This window comes from Hyla sarda, chromosome 6, assembly GCF_029499605.1.
Source record: "Hyla sarda isolate aHylSar1 chromosome 6, aHylSar1.hap1, whole genome shotgun sequence".
NCBI classification, from domain to species: Eukaryota; Metazoa; Chordata; class Amphibia; order Anura; family Hylidae; genus Hyla; species Hyla sarda.
The window spans coordinates 65,219,269-65,237,192 of NC_079194.1; the positions used below are offsets into that span (position 1 = coordinate 65,219,269).

The 17,924-nt window shown below is 43.2% G+C and overlaps 1 protein-coding gene across 2 annotated transcripts; it reads right to left on the reverse strand.

The window, feature by feature from the left end:
- Nucleotides 1-2,359: 2,359 nt before the first annotated feature.
- LOC130277540 (chondroadherin-like) lies at nt 2,360-16,098 on the reverse strand. Of its 2 annotated transcripts, none has more exons than XM_056528220.1 (4): nt 15,876-16,098; nt 8,854-9,293; nt 6,723-7,324; nt 2,360-3,249 (listed from the first exon to the last, which is right to left on the reverse strand). In XM_056528220.1, the coding sequence occupies exons 2-4, from the start codon at nt 9,281-9,283 to the stop codon at nt 2,404-2,406; spliced, it is 1,878 nt and encodes a 625-aa protein (XP_056384195.1). In that variant the 5' UTR covers nt 9,284-9,293; nt 15,876-16,098; the 3' UTR covers nt 2,360-2,403. The 2 variants fall into 2 exon arrangements, with proteins under 2 accessions (XP_056384195.1, XP_056384194.1); XM_056528219.1 differs by lacking the exon at nt 15,876-16,098 and adding an exon at nt 11,562-11,703.
- Nucleotides 16,099-17,924: the final 1,826 nt, after the last annotated feature.

Below are 17,924 nucleotides of genomic sequence, written 5' to 3' on the forward strand. Positions count from 1 at the left end.
AGTATAACATCTTGTTTGTTCATTTAAATCTGTGCTCCTTTTGGGTTAAGTGGGCGGTCCTGCTCAGTGATTCACAACTATCTAAGTGTAGGTATAAAGAGCTGTCAATCACTTATCAGGACCACCCACTTGACTACATCGCCCAGGATGAGCAGATTTCAAAGTTCTCTTGAATGCTATAATTACAGGGTAGAATTCTGTGGGAGCCCGGTTGATTTCATTGGGGTTCTGCTGCACTGTGCACATGTGAAATTTTGCAGAAAGATCTGCCACGGAAGTCCCGATTCCGATGTCGGCAGGAAGAATAGATATGTCTATTTCGGCGGATTTCGCTTGAAAATGTATTGCCATCTATGAGACGGGGCATTTCCGAGCGATCCGATCGCCCTTCAGAGCATTCAAATGTGCAGAATGTCTGCCCATTTTTGGCTTCCTGCCTTAAGGTTGTGTATAGTATTGCCACTTAAAATTGTCTTTAACATTTGGTTATTTGTTTTCAGCCATTTTTCATTAAAAAAAATTTGGGGGGGGGGGAAAATACAGCCATAAACATTGTGGGGGCATGGCTTTACACTGCTGCTGATGTAACAGCCCTCTTAGACTGTGTTCACGCATTGCAGTACTGCAACAAATTACCACATGCGGTTCTTGCCGCAAATGGCTGAAATCACAGCAAAATGCGCTATTTATAAAGCGATTTTGACCATTTGCGGCAAAAACATATGCGCTAATTACTTGCTGTGCTCCTTTATTCTATGTGCAGAAGATGTCCATGAGCACTTCCCTCCTTCTACTGCTAATACCTCACCCTATACACCCATGAGCACTTCTGTCCTTCTGCTAATACCTCTCCCTATACCCCCAAGCATTCTGCTTGCATTTCCTGCTGCTCTATTACATTGTCTGCCTATCTTTAAGGCCACGTTCACACAGCAGAATGTCTGCCCTCAATGACTGTAGTTTAGTGATAAGTCGTCTATGTGGGACAGTGTCAGAAGCCTTACTAAAATCTATATAAGCGATGTTTACTGCCCCTCCCCCATCTATTAGAGCATGTGGAGCTTTATTTAGAACATAAGGAGCATTTTCTCAACAACCAAAATTTTTGTCATGTTCAAAGGCTTTTTTATGGGGCAGTCATTGACTTACAGGTTATGCTACCCATGGGTGGCACTAGAGACAGTTTTCTCCCTATTGGCTGAGGCTTAGGCTGCATTCACATCACAATTTAGGGGCAGCCAGCATAAAAATTAGAAAACCGGCTGCTGCCAAATCCCCACTGGACCCATGCTGTACCCCGTTTATGTCAGAGCTGGATGGAATCAGCAACTTACTCAGATCGGCTCATTTTTGAGCGGTATCCGTTTTTGTAGCCAGATACAAAGAAGACTGCGGTTTTCAGTCCGGCAACAAAAACTGATATGGTCCACTAGCTGTAATAAATAAGGTGCGGCTGCCGTACCCCTAAATTATGGGAATGCAGCCTATATATTCTGCAAGTTTTCTGCTAGTCTATATAAACCAGCTTAACCCTCTCAACGAGAACTGATAACCCCCAAGAAGGACTGAGACGGGGAACATGGCTGTGACCGCTGGAATTGGAGTAGGAACAGTGCCATCATGACTGTGAGGGAAGGAACGATAGTATGATGGGTGCAGGGGCGATTGTGATGTGAAGGCCAGGTTCACTGCATTTTGTTCTACTTAGAAATAAATGGTGAAAATGTCAACTCTACTAGCCATGCCAGACATTTCTGTTCCATAGCAAGGGCATGGATTCTGTGCTAAATTTTGCATCAATTCCAAACAATCCACATCCAAAAAGTGAGTTGGGCACCTGCAGCATTTCAGACTGCTCATCCCCAGCAGAAATCCAAGTGTAAGCCAAGTATTCCTGCAATAGATCTTGTAGTAAAATAAATTATGACAATGCAACAGGCCCATACTGTGGTCGTATTCTTATAGATGTATACTGTCTGACGTTTGGTTGATTCACTGTGACTTTTAATAGGAACCTGTTCTGGATTACTACACATTAAAGGGTACTCTGCCCCTAGACATCTTATCCCCTATCCAAAGGATAGAGGATAAGATGTCTGATCGCGGGGGTCCACCGCAATGTCCCTGCTGCACCCGGTATTTGTTTAGAGCGTCAGGTGGTCATGATGTCACGGCCACGCCTCCTCAATGCATAGACTTGCATTGAGGGGGCATGGCCGGGTTATCACGAGCCTCTGCCCCGCATTGCCAGTCATCCGGCATGGTGCGAAGTTCGCTCCATGCATCGGATGTCTGGGGTGCCGTGAGACCCCCGTGATCAGACATTTGATCCCTTATCCTTTGATTAGGAGATAAGATGTCTAGGGGCGGATTACCCCTTTAATGTCTACAACATACATGAAATCAGTGGGAACCATACTGTGGAACTGAAGGTAAGGGAATGGGCTCGGCCAAACTACAGTCAAGTTTATCATTTTCCATTCCCCATACGCTGGATGAAGTAACATAGATATGCCTATCCTCATCTATATTTCCATAGGTGTTATCCCACTTATATGGATCGGCTTCCTCTTGCTTGCTGCCCTCCATTTCATCTTCATTGTGATATCGTTGGAACTGAAAGTTTCTTGAACGCATTGTATAGACACTGATAATAATCGCTGCTAAAATCACTACACCAGCCACTGTGGAGCCAACAATCACAAATGGAGAGGTGGTGGCCTTCGGTGGAGAGTGGATATGATACGCTGTTTCTGGTAGTCCACTGGTCTGACCATTTGCACACTGCTTGGGTTTTGGGTTTTCACATGTCATAATGTCCTTGTTTCGAGGGACAATGCAAACAGAATAGGTTGTGCCAGGAAATAGGTAGAAAAGTTGGATATGTGTTTTTTCTCCAGAAATTCGCAATGTGTCCTTGTGGTCATCAGCAGAGTAATATACCTGGAAGTATCTGTAATCTCTGGAGCTGGACCATGAAACGACAAGAGAATACTCCTCTGCTGGTTTCACTAAGATGTTAGATATGTCATCTGCGAAACATGGATCCTCCTCTATTGTGTTAATCCACATAGGAGATGTTTGTGGCGTGGTTCTGAATGTGGTACCAGCAGTGGTTCTGAATGTGGTACCAGCTGTGCTTTTAGTCACCACTGATGGAGACGTCTTTATAAAATGCCCTTCGGTTTGCTTTGTTGGGGAAAAGGTTGTAGCGTCAACGGCAAAGGATTTGCAATTGAGATTTAATATCTGTAAGAAAGGAGAAATAAAAATTAAAAAAAATACTTTTTAGTTACCGTATATACTCGAGTATAAGCCGACCAGAATATAAACCGAGGCCCCTAATTTCACCCCAAAAACCCAGGAAAAGTTATTGACCTGACTATAAGCCTAGGGTGGGAAATACATCATCCCCCCATGTCATCATCCAGACACCCTCGTCATCATCCCCCCCCCCCCCCTACATCATCCCTGCCTGTCAATTCCTTTCATCAGTGGTCTTCAACCTGCGGACCTCCAGATGTTGCAAAACTACAACTCCCAGCATGCCCGGACAGCCATCGGCTGTCTGGGCATGCTGGGAGTTGTAGTTTTGAAACCTCTGGAGATCCGCAGGTTGAAGACCACTGTGGCCTTTGTGCGTCGTCGTCAAGGCAACGTCACTAGTCTGGGGCAAGCCCAGAGAAGAGGGCCCTCCCGGTGAAAATGGACAGCCCGGAACGACTAACCCTCCCCACCGGACGGTCCCTGCAGCATAGATGACCCGGACTAGCTCACCCTTCCTTCCCACCGAGGGGAGGTGAGTACAAAACTAAAGGGGGGGGGTCTGGATGATGATGAAGGCCGCAGTGGTCTTCAACCTGTGGACCTCCAAAGGTTTCAAAACTACAACTCCCAGCATGCCCGGACAGCCATTGGCTGGGAGTTGTAGTTTTGCAACATCTGGAGGTCCGCAGGTTGAAGACCACTGAGAAGGGATTGACAGGTGGAGAGTTCACTCGAGAATAAGCCGAGGAGTGGCGAGGACACGTGAGTTTTACCTCCTATACCAGTGGTCTTCTAACCCGAGGAGCGGCGGGGACACGTGAGTTTTACCTCCTATACCAGTGGTCTTCAACCTGCGGACCTCCAGATGTTGCAAAACTACAACTCCCAGCATGCGCTGTCCGGGCATGCTGGGAGTTGTAGTTTTGCAACATCTGGAGGTCCGCAGGTTGAAGACCACTGAGAAGGGATTGACAGGCGGAGAATTCACTCAAGAATAAGCCGAGGGGGGGCGTTTTCGGCACGAAAAATGTGCAGAAAACTCTGCTTATACTCGAGTATATACGGTATATCAGTTGCTCATACTTTTAACTGAGCTGGTTGAATATTTTATGCCCAAAGTTAATTCAAAATTTTGTATTAGATCAGAGCGCTGATAGCTATAAAACTATGTTCTGACATAAATTAGAACAAAATTCTGGATAGACCAGAGAGAAAATCATCTATTCCTTAAAGGGGTACTCCGGTGGAAAACAAATCTTTTCAAATCAACTGCTGCAGAAAGTTATACAGATTTGTAAATTACTTGTATTTTGGCACCAGGTGGTTTGAAAAAAATAGTTTTCCACCGGAGTACCCCTTTAAGGCCCCTTTCAATACTATACATTCATCCGTATTAAAGATCCGGTATAATGTTCCGTTATGAAAACCCTGAAAATCGGCCGTTAAACAGCCGTTACAAAATCCCATACGGCCATTACAAAATCCCATTATAGTCTGTGGGATTTTTACATATCTGTTTTAACCAGTCATAGCCGTTATTAATAACGGACGTTATTTTGTGATGGAAGAAATAGACAAACCAAGTGAGCAACGGAAAGAAGATATTTGTGAGAGAAATATAGGTGCTAGACACAAAAAATTATATGTATATAAGTGATCAGGATTAGGTCCTGATTAACATATAAAAAATAAAATGTTGTTTAATATGACAGGTACTGGTGCCATGATGTTTTGTAACTGCTCACAAATGTATGACATAGTACTGTATATGACCTTGGTAAAACCATATTGATATCAAAAACATTCACAGTAACCAGCTTTCTTTTCAAAAATCCTTGGGTATCATGCAAATAATCCAACTGTCCTTGATTATCTTTTCTTTAGAGCTGTGGAGTATATTAATATATGCAAGACTTTCTCCTACCGCAAATGGTATATAATCCGTTTTATCTTCATTTTGAAGGTCCAGTGGTCTTTAGCAAGATATATTAAAGTGGACTATTTAAGTATGGACCTTATGAAGCCTATCTGCCAAATGGTCCTTCAGTGCACAAAGGAGTCGGACCCAACTAGTTTTAAAGGGTTACTCCAGTGGAAAACATATATTTTTTTTTTAATTGAACAGATTTGTAAATTACTTCTATATAAAAAAAAATCTTAATTCTTCCAGTACTTATCTGCTGTATGCTCCAGAGGAAGTTCTTTTTGAATTTATTTTCTGTCTGACCACAGTACTCTCTGCTGACTAGTGATGAGCGGCATTGGCCATATTCGAATTTGCAATATTTCACGAATATATAGACGAATATTCGTCCTATATTCGCAAATTATGCGTATTCGTTATATTCGCATATGCGAGGAAGAAAACAGTGAGGGAGTGGGCAACTTTACTATTGGTTGCTAGAGATGTTGTTGATAACCTCTGACAAGTGTATTTGCATCATTCTAATTGGCCCACAAGTGAAAAGACGTAATATGCGAATGTCCGAAAAAACGAATATTCGCAATTTCGTGCCCAACAATACTGCTGACACCTCTGTCCATGTCAGGAACTGTTTGTCAGGAGAGGTTTGCTATGGGGATTTGCTCCTACTCTGGACAGTTCCTAAAATGCACAGAGCTGTAGTAGGGATCGACCGATTATCGGTTTGGCCGCTATTCACGATTTTGGACGTTATCGATATTGGCAATTACCTTGCCGATAATGCCCTGACCCCTGCACCGCGCCACCCCCCCCACCGCACAGCCCCGGACAGAGATCACCGCCGCTGCTGCCCCATTGTCTCCCCCATTCCTGGTTTTATAATTACCTGTTTCCGGGGTCCTGGCTCCTGCGGCGTCCTGTGTTACGCTGTGCGCTGCGCAATGACGAGTGATGTCCTCAACGTGACGTCACTGTCAGTGCGCACAGTGACAGTTCAGGATTCAGGAGGACGCTGCCAGAGCCAGAAGTAGCGTGGACCCCGGGAACAGGTAATTATAAAACCGAGAATGGGGGAGGCAATGGGGCGGCGGCGATCTCTGGCCAGGGGGGTGCGGCGAGCTGGTGGTGATAGGACTCAGGAGGAGAGAAGTGGGCGGCAGCGGTCTCTGGCACAGCAAAAGCCGCTGCAGTTCATTCATTTAAAGCACCCGCTTTAAATCAATGATTTGCAGCAGTGTCGCTGAAGGGGGGTGGGGGGGGGGGAGATAAATAGCGATAATTTATACCGGAATATTGGTATAAGTTATCAGCTATCGGCCCTAACCTCCACAGAGTATCGTATCGGCCCTAAAAAATCGATATCAGTCAATCCCTACTCTGTAGTATACAGCAGCTAAGTATTGGAAGGATTAAGATTTATTAAATAGAAGTAATTTACAAATCTGTTTAACTTTCTGGCACCAGTTGTTAAAAAAAAAAGTGTTTTCCACTGGAGTACCCCTTTAATGCTGACCCTATATACCATACTTACATTTAGCGTAGTCAGACTTCTCCCCTCGAGTCCCTTGGGGCTCTTGCACTGCACCTCCTGCTCTGGGTCTTTCTTATTACTCAGCAGTATTCGGATGTAGAGCTCAGCGATGGCGCAGTCACATTTCCAGGGATTACCGCTGAGGTAGAGTGTGGTGGAGCTCTTCATTCGGTACACGGAGAGAGATGTCAAGCTGTTGTTCCGTAAGTCAAGCACGTCAAGCCTGCGTATTCTACTGAAAGCCATGCTTGTTACTTTTTTAAGTCCTACATTGTCAACATAGAGTTCGCTGAGACTTTTTAAGTTTTTACTAAAAGAAGTAAGGGACAGCTTCCTGATACTGTTCCCGCTGAGACGCAGCGTCTGGAGATTGACTTTAGATCTAAAGGAAGGGACGCTGGTGAGGAGATTGTTTTCCAGTTCCAGTTTACGAAGATTTTTGGAGTCATCAAAAGCTTCCTTAGAAATATTGGAGATCATATTAAACCCCAAGTCAAGCCAGCGTAACTGGGTCAGACCTCTCAGGGACCCGTCCGAAATCTCAGTCAGTTGATTGTCCCTCAAGTAGAGCGCAACAAGATTCCTCAGCACTGAAAATATACCTGGAATAAAAAATGACATGTTAAATCATAATGGATTGGAAATATGGAGACACCACATGACCAGGAAATGTGGACACCTGACTATAACACCTATATGAGTTTGTTCTTAAACCATGGGCATTAAAGGGGTACTCCGGTGGAAAACATTTTTTTTTTTTTAAATCAACTGGTGCCAGAAAGTTAAACAGATTTGTAAATGACTTCTATAAAAAAAAAAAATCTTTACCCTCCCAGTACTTTTTAGCAGCTGTATGCTACAGAGGAAATTATATTATTTTTGAATTTCTTTTTTTGTCTTATCCACAGTGCTCTCTTCTGACACCTCTGTCTGTGTCAGAAACTGTCCAGAGCAGCATAGGTTTGCAATGGGGATATTCTCCTGCTCTGGACGGTTCCTGATAAGGGCATCAGGTGTCAGCAGAGAGCACTGTGGACAAGACAAAAAAAAGAAATTCAAAAAGAAAAGAATTTCGGCTGTAGTATACATCTGGTAAAAAGTACTGGAAGGGTAAAGATTTTTTTAATTGAAGTCCTTTACAAAGCTGTTTAACTTTCTGGCACCAGTTGTTTAAAAAAAAAATGTTTTCCACTGGAGTACCCCTTTAATGGGACTGTAAGGCTAAGTTCATACTACGGGATTTCTGCCTGCAATTCCGCTTTGAAATTGCAGGTAGAATGTATAGTGTAGTGAATGGGCTTGCATTCACAAATTCACACTTTGGAATTTGTGAACAGAAAATCAGCTTGCGAGTATTTCCACCTGAAGAATGAGCAACGCCATTCTTCAGGTGGAAATTTTCAGTCTATTGGAGACTGCAGTGTCCGCGCGGTCCTAGCCGTTGGCTGTCCGGGCATGCTGGGAGTTGTAGTTTTGCATCATCTGGTCCGCAGGTTGAAGACCACTGGTATATAGAATCAGAATCAATGCTAAAAACGGATGCACAACCACATTAAATATAATGAAAAAGTAACAAATTTTTTGGGATACACAAGATATACAATTTCAACAGGAAAAGACACTTACAATTAAAAACACTTGAAAAGGCTCTAGACTGAGCCGCACTACAGTGGAGAGACACGGTGTGTGTGTCCCACCCCTGAGGAAGTCACTTGGCGTGACGGAACGCGTGGGGACTCACGGACACGGGCTAATTGGTGACATTTTGTTCTCCCTAACTGGGCCTTTCCCTCCCACCATTGTTGTTATATATATATACTAGCTGTCCTTTCTATACAGATGTCACCGCACATTATCTGAGTTTTCTATAGTGAGTACAGCTTTAGGGTTAGGGCTAAATTAAAAGTGTGATAAAATAAATAAATAAAGGTGCTAGACACATAAAAATTAGATGTACATGGTCAGGATTAGGTACTAAGTGATATATTTAAAAAATATATATTTTTGTTGGATCTGACGGGTACGTTTTAAGGCTTTTCAGCGTATGTTTTTCTCTATTCGCATAGAGTCAAAATATTGTTCTCATGTATGTGTCATTAGATTTAGCACTAATTCTGTATTTGTACAGTACCTGGTTGCAGATAGCTAATTTTATTCTGTGATAGATACAGATAAAGTAAACCGCTCAGATCATCAAATGTGCCATTCTCCATTTCTTGTATCTCATTGCTGTCCAAAAACAGATGCTGTATACCAGTGACTTTCTGGAAAGCGTTGGACTTGATGGTTTTGAGGTTACAGTTTCTCAAGTAGAGGGATCTCATCTCCGCCATGTCCTGATGAAAACTCTGTGGAAGAATTGTTAGGTGGTTGTGGTCCATATGAAGCTCCGCTGTGGAGTTGTCTATTCCAGGTGGTATAAACGTGAGGTTGGCATTAGAGCATATAACGTGGCGCTCAGCAGGAAGGCAGGTACATTCGGCAGGGCAGGGAGTATACGGCTCTGCTGACACCCAGCTGTTTAATGATAATCCCAGAAGCATCAGAACTGACCAAGCCATAGTGAATTACCTGTATAAAGGAGAGAGCAAATGAAAAATTCCGCCCAAATAAAAAAAATGTATAGTATTTTTTTACTTCTAACTTACTGTAAAGGTTTTCTTTTAATTTAATACATTTTTATTGAAAAATTTTCCACATATAAACAATATTGGGAACAGTTCAAACAGAAAAAATATATACCGTATTTTTCGCCATATAAGACGCACTTTTTCTTCCCCAAAACTGGGGGGGGGGGGGAGTTGGTGCGTCTTATACGCCAAATACACATTAAAACCCTGTCATATCGCGGCGGTCCCTGCGGCCATCAACGTTGGGGACCCACGGCTAATACAGGACATCACCGATCGCGGTGATGCCCTGTATTAACCCTTCAGACGCGGCGATCAAAGCTGACCGCCACGTCTGAAGCGAAAATGACACTAACCCGGCTGCTCAGTCGGGCTGTTCGGGATCGCCGCGGTGAAATCGTGGCGTCCCGAACAGCTTACAGGACACCGGGAGGGACCTTACCTACCTCCTCGGTGTCTGCTCCGTGCCGGGATCCCCTGCATGGCCGGCGTTCTCCTTCCACGTCATCACATCGTCACATCATCCAATAGGAGCAACGTGATGGCAGCGACGGAGACCGAGGATACCAGGCAGCAGAGACGTTCCGGAGTGACAGGGAAACGGCGACAGCGATGGAGGGCAACATCCAGGGCAGCGGTCACGAGCGGTGACGGGTCCGGAGTGGCGGGGATACGTGAGTATTACCTCCTATACCAGTGGTTTTCAACCTGCGGACCTCCAGATGTCTCAAAACTACAACTCCCAGCATGCCCGGACAGCCAACGGCTGTCCGGGCATGCTGGGAGTTGTAGTTTTTGCAACATCTGGAGGTCCACAGGTTGAAGATCACTGTCCTATACTTTACATTGTATTTGGTTCAGAATCTTTTTTTTCTAGATTTTCATCCTTTAAAATTGGGTGCGTCTTATATGCCGGAGCATCTTATATGGCGAAAAATACGGTAGTCATCACATGTGCCATAAAAAATAAAAAAGCTGTAGCTGATAGGTTAAGAGTTGGGTCTGAGTAACCTCGCCCCACAACGCAACCATTTTCAAAGACCTCATGGTCATAGATAGTCAGGGGGATCAGTGTCGGATGCAGGAGATCCCCTCTCGATGTGGAGCTGCAGTACTGTAAAGGTTTTTAAACACCCCTGAGGAGTTCCATGGCCACAGTAAAGCAAAAGGCTGCAAAAAAATTAAATAAAATACAAGAGAGATCCTTTAAAAAGATTTCCAGTGATGAACCCTATTTTCAACCGTCTATTAAATGAATATATATTAGTTTAAAAAAAAGTTTAAAATGTTTTTGTTATTTTACTACTTCTGTGTTTTTCATGCTTTCCTTTTACTTTCCTTCTACTTCTATGCAAACTGTCTGGTCTGTTATATCCATTGTCCCATTGTCTGGTGTGCATCCCCTAACAGACTTCTTGTTCCTGCTGTGCACTGTAGCTGGACTTTCAGTCAACTCTGTAGTCTCCCATTACACTTTCTTCAATATAACCCTGCCCACTGCGCCCACAAGAGCCTCACACATTGTGGAAGGGAGACTTAGCTGAATTCCCAGCTAGGGTGTACAGTGAAAATAGGAAGTCTGTTACAGGAGGATGTACTCTAGACCGTAAGTCAGTTACAGGGTATACTGTGCACAGGAAGGTGAACTAAAGACACCAGATCAGACAGTTTGCATCAGAAGCAGAAGGAAACCATTAAAGACCACATAAAGGGAGTAAAATAACTTTCTTTACCAAGATATGGTCATTTCTTAGACAGATAAAAATAGGTTTTATTATTGGACAACCCCTTTTAAGGGTAACATTGCAGCTGCTACATGCAGATCAAACTGGGTTCCCAAGCGGTGGCAAATGGCTGCCAGTAATACCAGCCACCTCATGTGGGGGTGGTATCGTCTGCGTGCAGCAACCACAATGACTTCAATGGGATTCTGCTGCACTGTGCACACGGCCGATTCCGATGTTCGCAGAAACATTGCACATATTCAAGCATTCTGCTCAGAAACGCATTGCCATCTATGGAGACGACACATTTCCGAGCGGTCCTAGTGCCACCACATCAAGTAAATGTGCAGAATGTTTGTTCATATTTTCTGCCATGTGAACATGGACTTACTCTGTCGGTAGAAGGACATGCTGTGCCATAGGTTATGGGCTGTCAATTCTAAATGTATTATGGTGGGAGTTTCTTTGTGTGCCAACCATTTTACCTAAGAAATGGTGATCCTAACATAAGCAATGATGAGTGGCGGGGGTCACCTTCAGTCATCGATCTCATATATCCACATTGGGGGAGATTTATCAAAACCTGTGCAGAGGAAAAGTTGCCCAGTTGCCCATAATAACCAATCAGATTGTTACTTTCATTTTGCAGAGGCCTTGTGAAAAATGAAAGCAGAAATCTGATTGGTTGCTATGGGCAACACAGCAACTTTTGCTCTGCACAGATTTTGATAAATCTCCCCCATTGTGATTTTGAATAGTCATGTTACTGAGGAAATCCTGTTTCCTTGATGACAGGTTCTCCTCTGCTTTTATTTTATTTTTTTAATTTATTTATTTTTTGTCCTTTTTATGCCCTCTCAGCATATTTTCAGTCTTTCGGTCTAAAAAAAACAACTCTACCCACAATGACTTTACGTCCATTCTACGAATCTCCAGAAACACTTACATGGACTTCATATTTATAAATGATTTCAGGAATGATTCCTGTATATACACAGATCAACTTCTATTGGCATTAGAGATGAGCGAACTTACAGTAAATTCGATTCGTCACGAACTTCTCGGCTCGGCGGTTGATGACTTTTCCTGCATAAATTAGTTCAGCTTTCCGGTGCTCCGGTGGGCTGGAAAAGGTGGATACATTCCTAGGAAAGAGTCTGCTAGGACTGTATCCACCTTTTCCAGCCCACGGGAGCATCTGAAAGCTGAACTAATTTATGCAGGAAAAGTCATCAACTGCCGAGCCGAGAAGTTCGTGACGAATCGAATTTACTGTAAGTTCGCTCATCTCTAATTGGCATCCAATGGCGTATGGCGCAATTTTATTCCATACAGGGGCCTACATAGTTTAGCAAATGACTCTCTAAGGCTGCATTCACATCTCGGTTTTACACTATGGGTGCCGGATCCGGCTGGGGGAGGTGCAAAGAGAGGGAACGGGAGAGTCCGGTTTGCCCCTCCCCCAGCCGGATCCGGCACCCATAGTGTAAAACCGAGATGTGAATGCAGCCTAAGTGAGTGCTTCCCAACCAGGGTTGCAAAACTACAACTCCCAGCATGCCCGGACAGCCAACGGCTGTCCGGGCATGTTGGGAGTTGTAGTTTTACAACAGCTGGAGGCACATTGGTTGGGAAACACTGCTCTATGTAAATCTACTTTCGGGATCTGGTATGGAAGCCTCCACAAGATGACATTTCTCCCATATTAAAGGGGTACTCCGGTGGGAAACTTTTTTTTTTTAATGAACTGATGCCAGAATTGTAAATTACTTCTATAAAAAAAAAAATCTTTACCCTTCCAGTAATTTTTAGCAGCTGTATGCTACAGAAGAAATTATTTTCTCTTTGAATTTCTTTTTTTTTTTTATCGTGTCCGCAGTGCTCTCTGCTGACACCTCTGTCCGTGTCAGGAACTGTCCAGAGAAGCATAGGTTTGCTATGGGGATTTTCTCCTGCTCTGGATAGTTACTGATACGGGCATCAGGTGTCAGCAGAGAAGAACAAAAAAGAAATTCAAAAAGAAAATTATTTCCTCTGTAGCGTACAGCTGCTAAAAAGTACTGAAAGGGTAAACATTTTTCAATAGAAGTAATTTAAAAATCTGTTAACTTTCTGGCACCAGTTGATTTCGAAAAAAAAAAATTTCCACCGGAGTACCCCTTTAAGGCTTCATACTACTTGGTAGTGGTACAGAAATTAAATATATTCACGTTCAAGGACTCTATAACTATGTTCACACACAGTATTTTAGTCCATTTTTTTTTAACTGGAAAAACATCTGAATTGAGTTTAAAAAATAGACTAAAAACCTTCAGAAATTGTCCATTGATAGAATATAAGGGGGCTGTTTTCTCTCCTAAAAGATGGTTGGTTTGTAAGTTGCTTAAGTGCATCTGCTATAGCAAGTAAATCAGGTGAAGAACATCTGAAAAAAAACATGTAAAAATGCAAAAAAAACTATAAAAAACTATAAAAAAAAATATGACCAAAAGAAAAAAACTTCTGTTTTTGTATGAATTATTTTTTTAAAGCTGAAAATATGGACCAAAAAACAGCGAGCAGATAGCCTAAGGCTAAGTTCAAACTGCATAAAATTTCTCGACTTACAGTTTATGAAGCTTTATAGCCGGTTGGTTCTAGCTGCTGATAGCTGGTGCCGGACATCACCAATCAGGGTGATGTCTGCCATTACCCCTTTGGATGCCGCTATCAAAGTTGATCATGGCATTTAAAAATGACAAAAATCACTTTCCAGTAGTTCAGAGACAGGGGCGGTTCTTGCCGTAGACAAAATAGGCCTAGAGCGCCATCTTGATGAGGGCGCCACCTGTGGAAGTCAGTGGTGCTGCGCTGTTTTTTCTATGCGGAGCACAGCACTGTCACATCACATACACAGGAATTATTACCATGTATGTGACGTGATAGCGCTGCGCTCCTCTACTATTATGCAGGGCTCTAGTCCTGCAGGACTGACCCTAGGAGGTTTGTTACAGTGTGTCACCCAGTAGTAAGGTGATAACAAGAGGAGGAGGTTTGTTACAGCGTGTCACCCTAGTAGTAAGGTGGGGCGTGTCAAAGGGCGTAGCCAATGGACGGTGTCAAGGGGCGGCAAAAATTAGCTTTTGCCTAGGGTGGCAAAAATCCTTGTACCAGCCCTGCTCAGAGAAGCTGATAGGGACCACCACAGCCAAATTGCATGGTCCCGATCAACTGAGAGGACAGGCCGAGGGTCCCTACCTGCTTCAGTCCTATCTGTTTGGCAATCCAATTCTGCAGGCAGCCTCAGCAGCCTGTAGTAATGGAGCGCTGATAACACTGATCAATGCTGTGCTATGGCATACCATTGATCAGTGTATGCAATCTAAAGATTACATTTATTAAGTCTCTATAGGGTATAAAAACTGGGAATAAAATATGTAAAAAAAAACTGTTATAAATGTGAATTAGTCCTTTCCTAATAAAAGTTTGAATCCCCCCCCCCTTTTCCCAATTTTTAATCTAAAATACAGTCCAAAAAAAACTAAACCAAAATATATGTGTACTGCCGTAAATATGTGTATGTATATGTGTACATGTGTAAATGTCCAAACAATTAAAATACAATTAAACTGCATGGTCACTGGCCTAAAAGGTAAAAAAAAAATATATATCAAAGTCCAGAATTGCTTATTTTGGGTCACTTAATATACCATAAAAATGTAATAAAAAATGACCACAAAGTCCCATTAAAACAAAAATGGAATCGATAAAAAACTCCAGATCGTGGTGCAAAAAATTTGCCTTCCCCATATACATCGCCGTATACATGTTATGTTATAGGGGTCGGAATTTTAAGTATACTAAATTTTTTATATAAGAAATGATAAAGTAACATAAAATTATAAAGTAACAGAAAACCTACATTAATTGGGTATTGTAATTATATGGACCTACACGATAAAGAAGACATAATTTGTACCGAAAAGTGCACTGCAGAGAAACAGAAGCCCCCAAAAGGCGCAAAATTATATGTTTTTTATTGTTTTTTTGCCCCACAAATAATTTTTTTTTGTTTTGTCGTAGATATTGTGGTAAAAGTATTGGTCATTACAAAGTCCAATTGGTGGTGTTAAAAAAAAAACAAGCCCTCATATGGGTTTCTAGGTTGAAAATTTCACAGCGTTATGGCTATTAGAAGGTGAGGACGAAAAAACTAAAGCAAAAGTGAAAAAATAAAAAATCGCTGCGTCCATAAGGCTGAAGACCCATCTCAATTACATACAGTCATTTTTTTTTTTTTTAGTATGTCTTGGAGGCACGATCCACATTTTTACGACACTGCCTATGTTACCCGTAAGCAATTCGGAATCAATATGTATTTTTAACTTTTGGGTATATTTGAAGCAAACTATTGAATTACGGAATATTTCTACCATAATAATACACTATTAAAATCATTCACTTTACCATAAGGAGAAATTTGGATATTTGTGCGGCCGCAATGTGTCAGCATATGAAGATATCCTAAAGTGCTACTATTACTGTATATCCCAGGTTTCCAAACAGGGTGCCTCCATCTGTTGCAAAACTACAATTCCCAGCATGCCCGGACAGCCAATGGCTGTCCGGGCATGCTGGGAGTTGTAGTTTTGCAACATCTAGAGGTCCACAGTTTGATACCTATGCTATCTATGTATGTATATGTATATATATATATATATATATATATATATATATAGATGGATATATATGTATATATATATATATATATATATACATAAATATATATAAATGATATAATCATATTTCCGGCTCCTTACCAGCAATGTGCAGAGCGTCTCCCCTGTGAGTCCGGCAGCTTATGGAGGTGGATTCTGTCTGGGTTTTTTTTGCCTACAGGAACAGGACTATTGAACAGCTTTGTTTTTCTACCACATTTTCAGGAGGAAGAACGAGGGGTTCACATTCTTTCCTGTCATTGTTAGGACTTCTTTCAGAACTGTTTAAAGAGGGAAAGTGACAGGAAGCTTTTTAGGAAACCTCTGTTCCTGGTCTTCTGCTGATTGTGAGGAATGTGTTCAGTCACTTCTTTCATATACAGTTTGTATGTTATACCAGAGAAATAGCTAGGGGGTGCTGTTGGGCATGTGCCCCAGAGGGGTGCCAACCAGCCACCTTGTCTTGTCCATGGTACAGTAACCCCCCGACCTACGATGGCCCCAACATATGATAAAATCGACATATGATGGTCTCTCAGAGGCCATCGCATGTTGATGTCAGCATTGACATACGATGCTTTTATATGTCGGGGCCATCGCATTAACTGCTATCCGACAGCGCAAAATGCTTAAGCTGCTGTCGGATAGCAGTGTAATGTGCCCCAGCAGGTTCACTTACCTATCCCCGCTGCTCCGGGTCCACTTCGCGATCCTCCGGTGTCTTGCGCATCTTCTCCAGGGTCCGGGCCTTGCTTTCCGGCGTCGTTATTACGTCACTACACACGCCTCGCCGGCGCAGCAGCGTAATAGCGTTACCTGAAAGCGAGGCCCGGACCCTCCAGAAGATGCGCAAGACACCGGAGGATCGCGAAGAAGACACCGGAGCAGCGGGACAGCATCGGGAGCCCCTGGAACAGCAGCGGGAGCGGTGAGGACCTGGTGCGGAGCGGCGGGGACAGGTAAGTACAGCTTCCTATACTTTACATTGCACGGATCCCTCAACATACGATGGATTCGACAAACGATGGGTCGTTTGGAACGGATTACCATCGTATGTTGAGGGACCACTGTATTTAGATACAGGACTACACCTGGGGTGGGAGCTATAGAGGCGAATGCACTTGATTTGGGGTAAAAATGTAGCCAGCACCTAACCCAATACAAGGGTGCACGCTGCTGTGACAAGTACAGAACATGTAAAAAAAAATGGTTAGGTGCTGGCTACACTTTTGTTTTTTTTGTTTTTGCTGTGCAATTTAGGGGGGGGGGGGGGGGGGGGGAGTGGCTTCCTCTGTAGCCGTGCATCCCCTCCCCTATTTCACAGGAGGTGGTTTTAGGTTGTTAGTGGATCCAGCATGTCGCCCAGCCTGAGGTGAGTGAATGTTAGGGTCCCATCCGATATGAGGCCACGTCAGCGTGGTGGATGGGGGGGACACGTTTTGATCAAAAAGTACGCTAAGAGCCTCCATTTTGTTGACCAAGTGTGCTGCTGCCATTTCCTTTTTTTTACATGTTTTGTACTTGCCACAGCAGCGTGCACCCGTGTATTGGGTTAGGTGCTGGCTACATTTTTGTATTTTTTTGTTTTTGCTGTGCAATTTTGGGGGAGTGGCTCCCTCTGTAGCCGTGCATCCCCTTCCCTTATTTCACAGGAGGTGGTTTTGGGTTGTTAGTGGATCCAGCATGTCGCCCAGCCTGAGGTGAGTGAATGTTTAGGGTCCCATCCAATATGAGGCCACCTCCGCGTGGTGGATGGGGGGACACGTTTTGATCAATAAGTGCGCTAAGAGCCTCCATTTTGTTTACCAAGTGTGCTGCTGCCATTTTCTTTTTCTTTTTTTTACATGACTTGATTTGGGCTCCCAGAGAAGAGGCTAAGAAGCCTTTTTGCCTTCGCTAGGGGTATTAAGATACAGGGGCTAGAAGCAACCTAAAACTAGCTATGACTCTGATAAAATCATAATACGGTATACATCATTATACGTCCCTGAAAAAGTTCTGATTGGGACTCAGCAGCTAAATCATGGCCTCACCAATATTACCTCTCCAGGAGTGCAAAAAAAAACAACACAGTGAAAAGCCTATATTACCTTCTCCGCAGCACCACCAAACAAATATCAAAGTGCAGCAGCTAATACCTCCCCAGCAGTG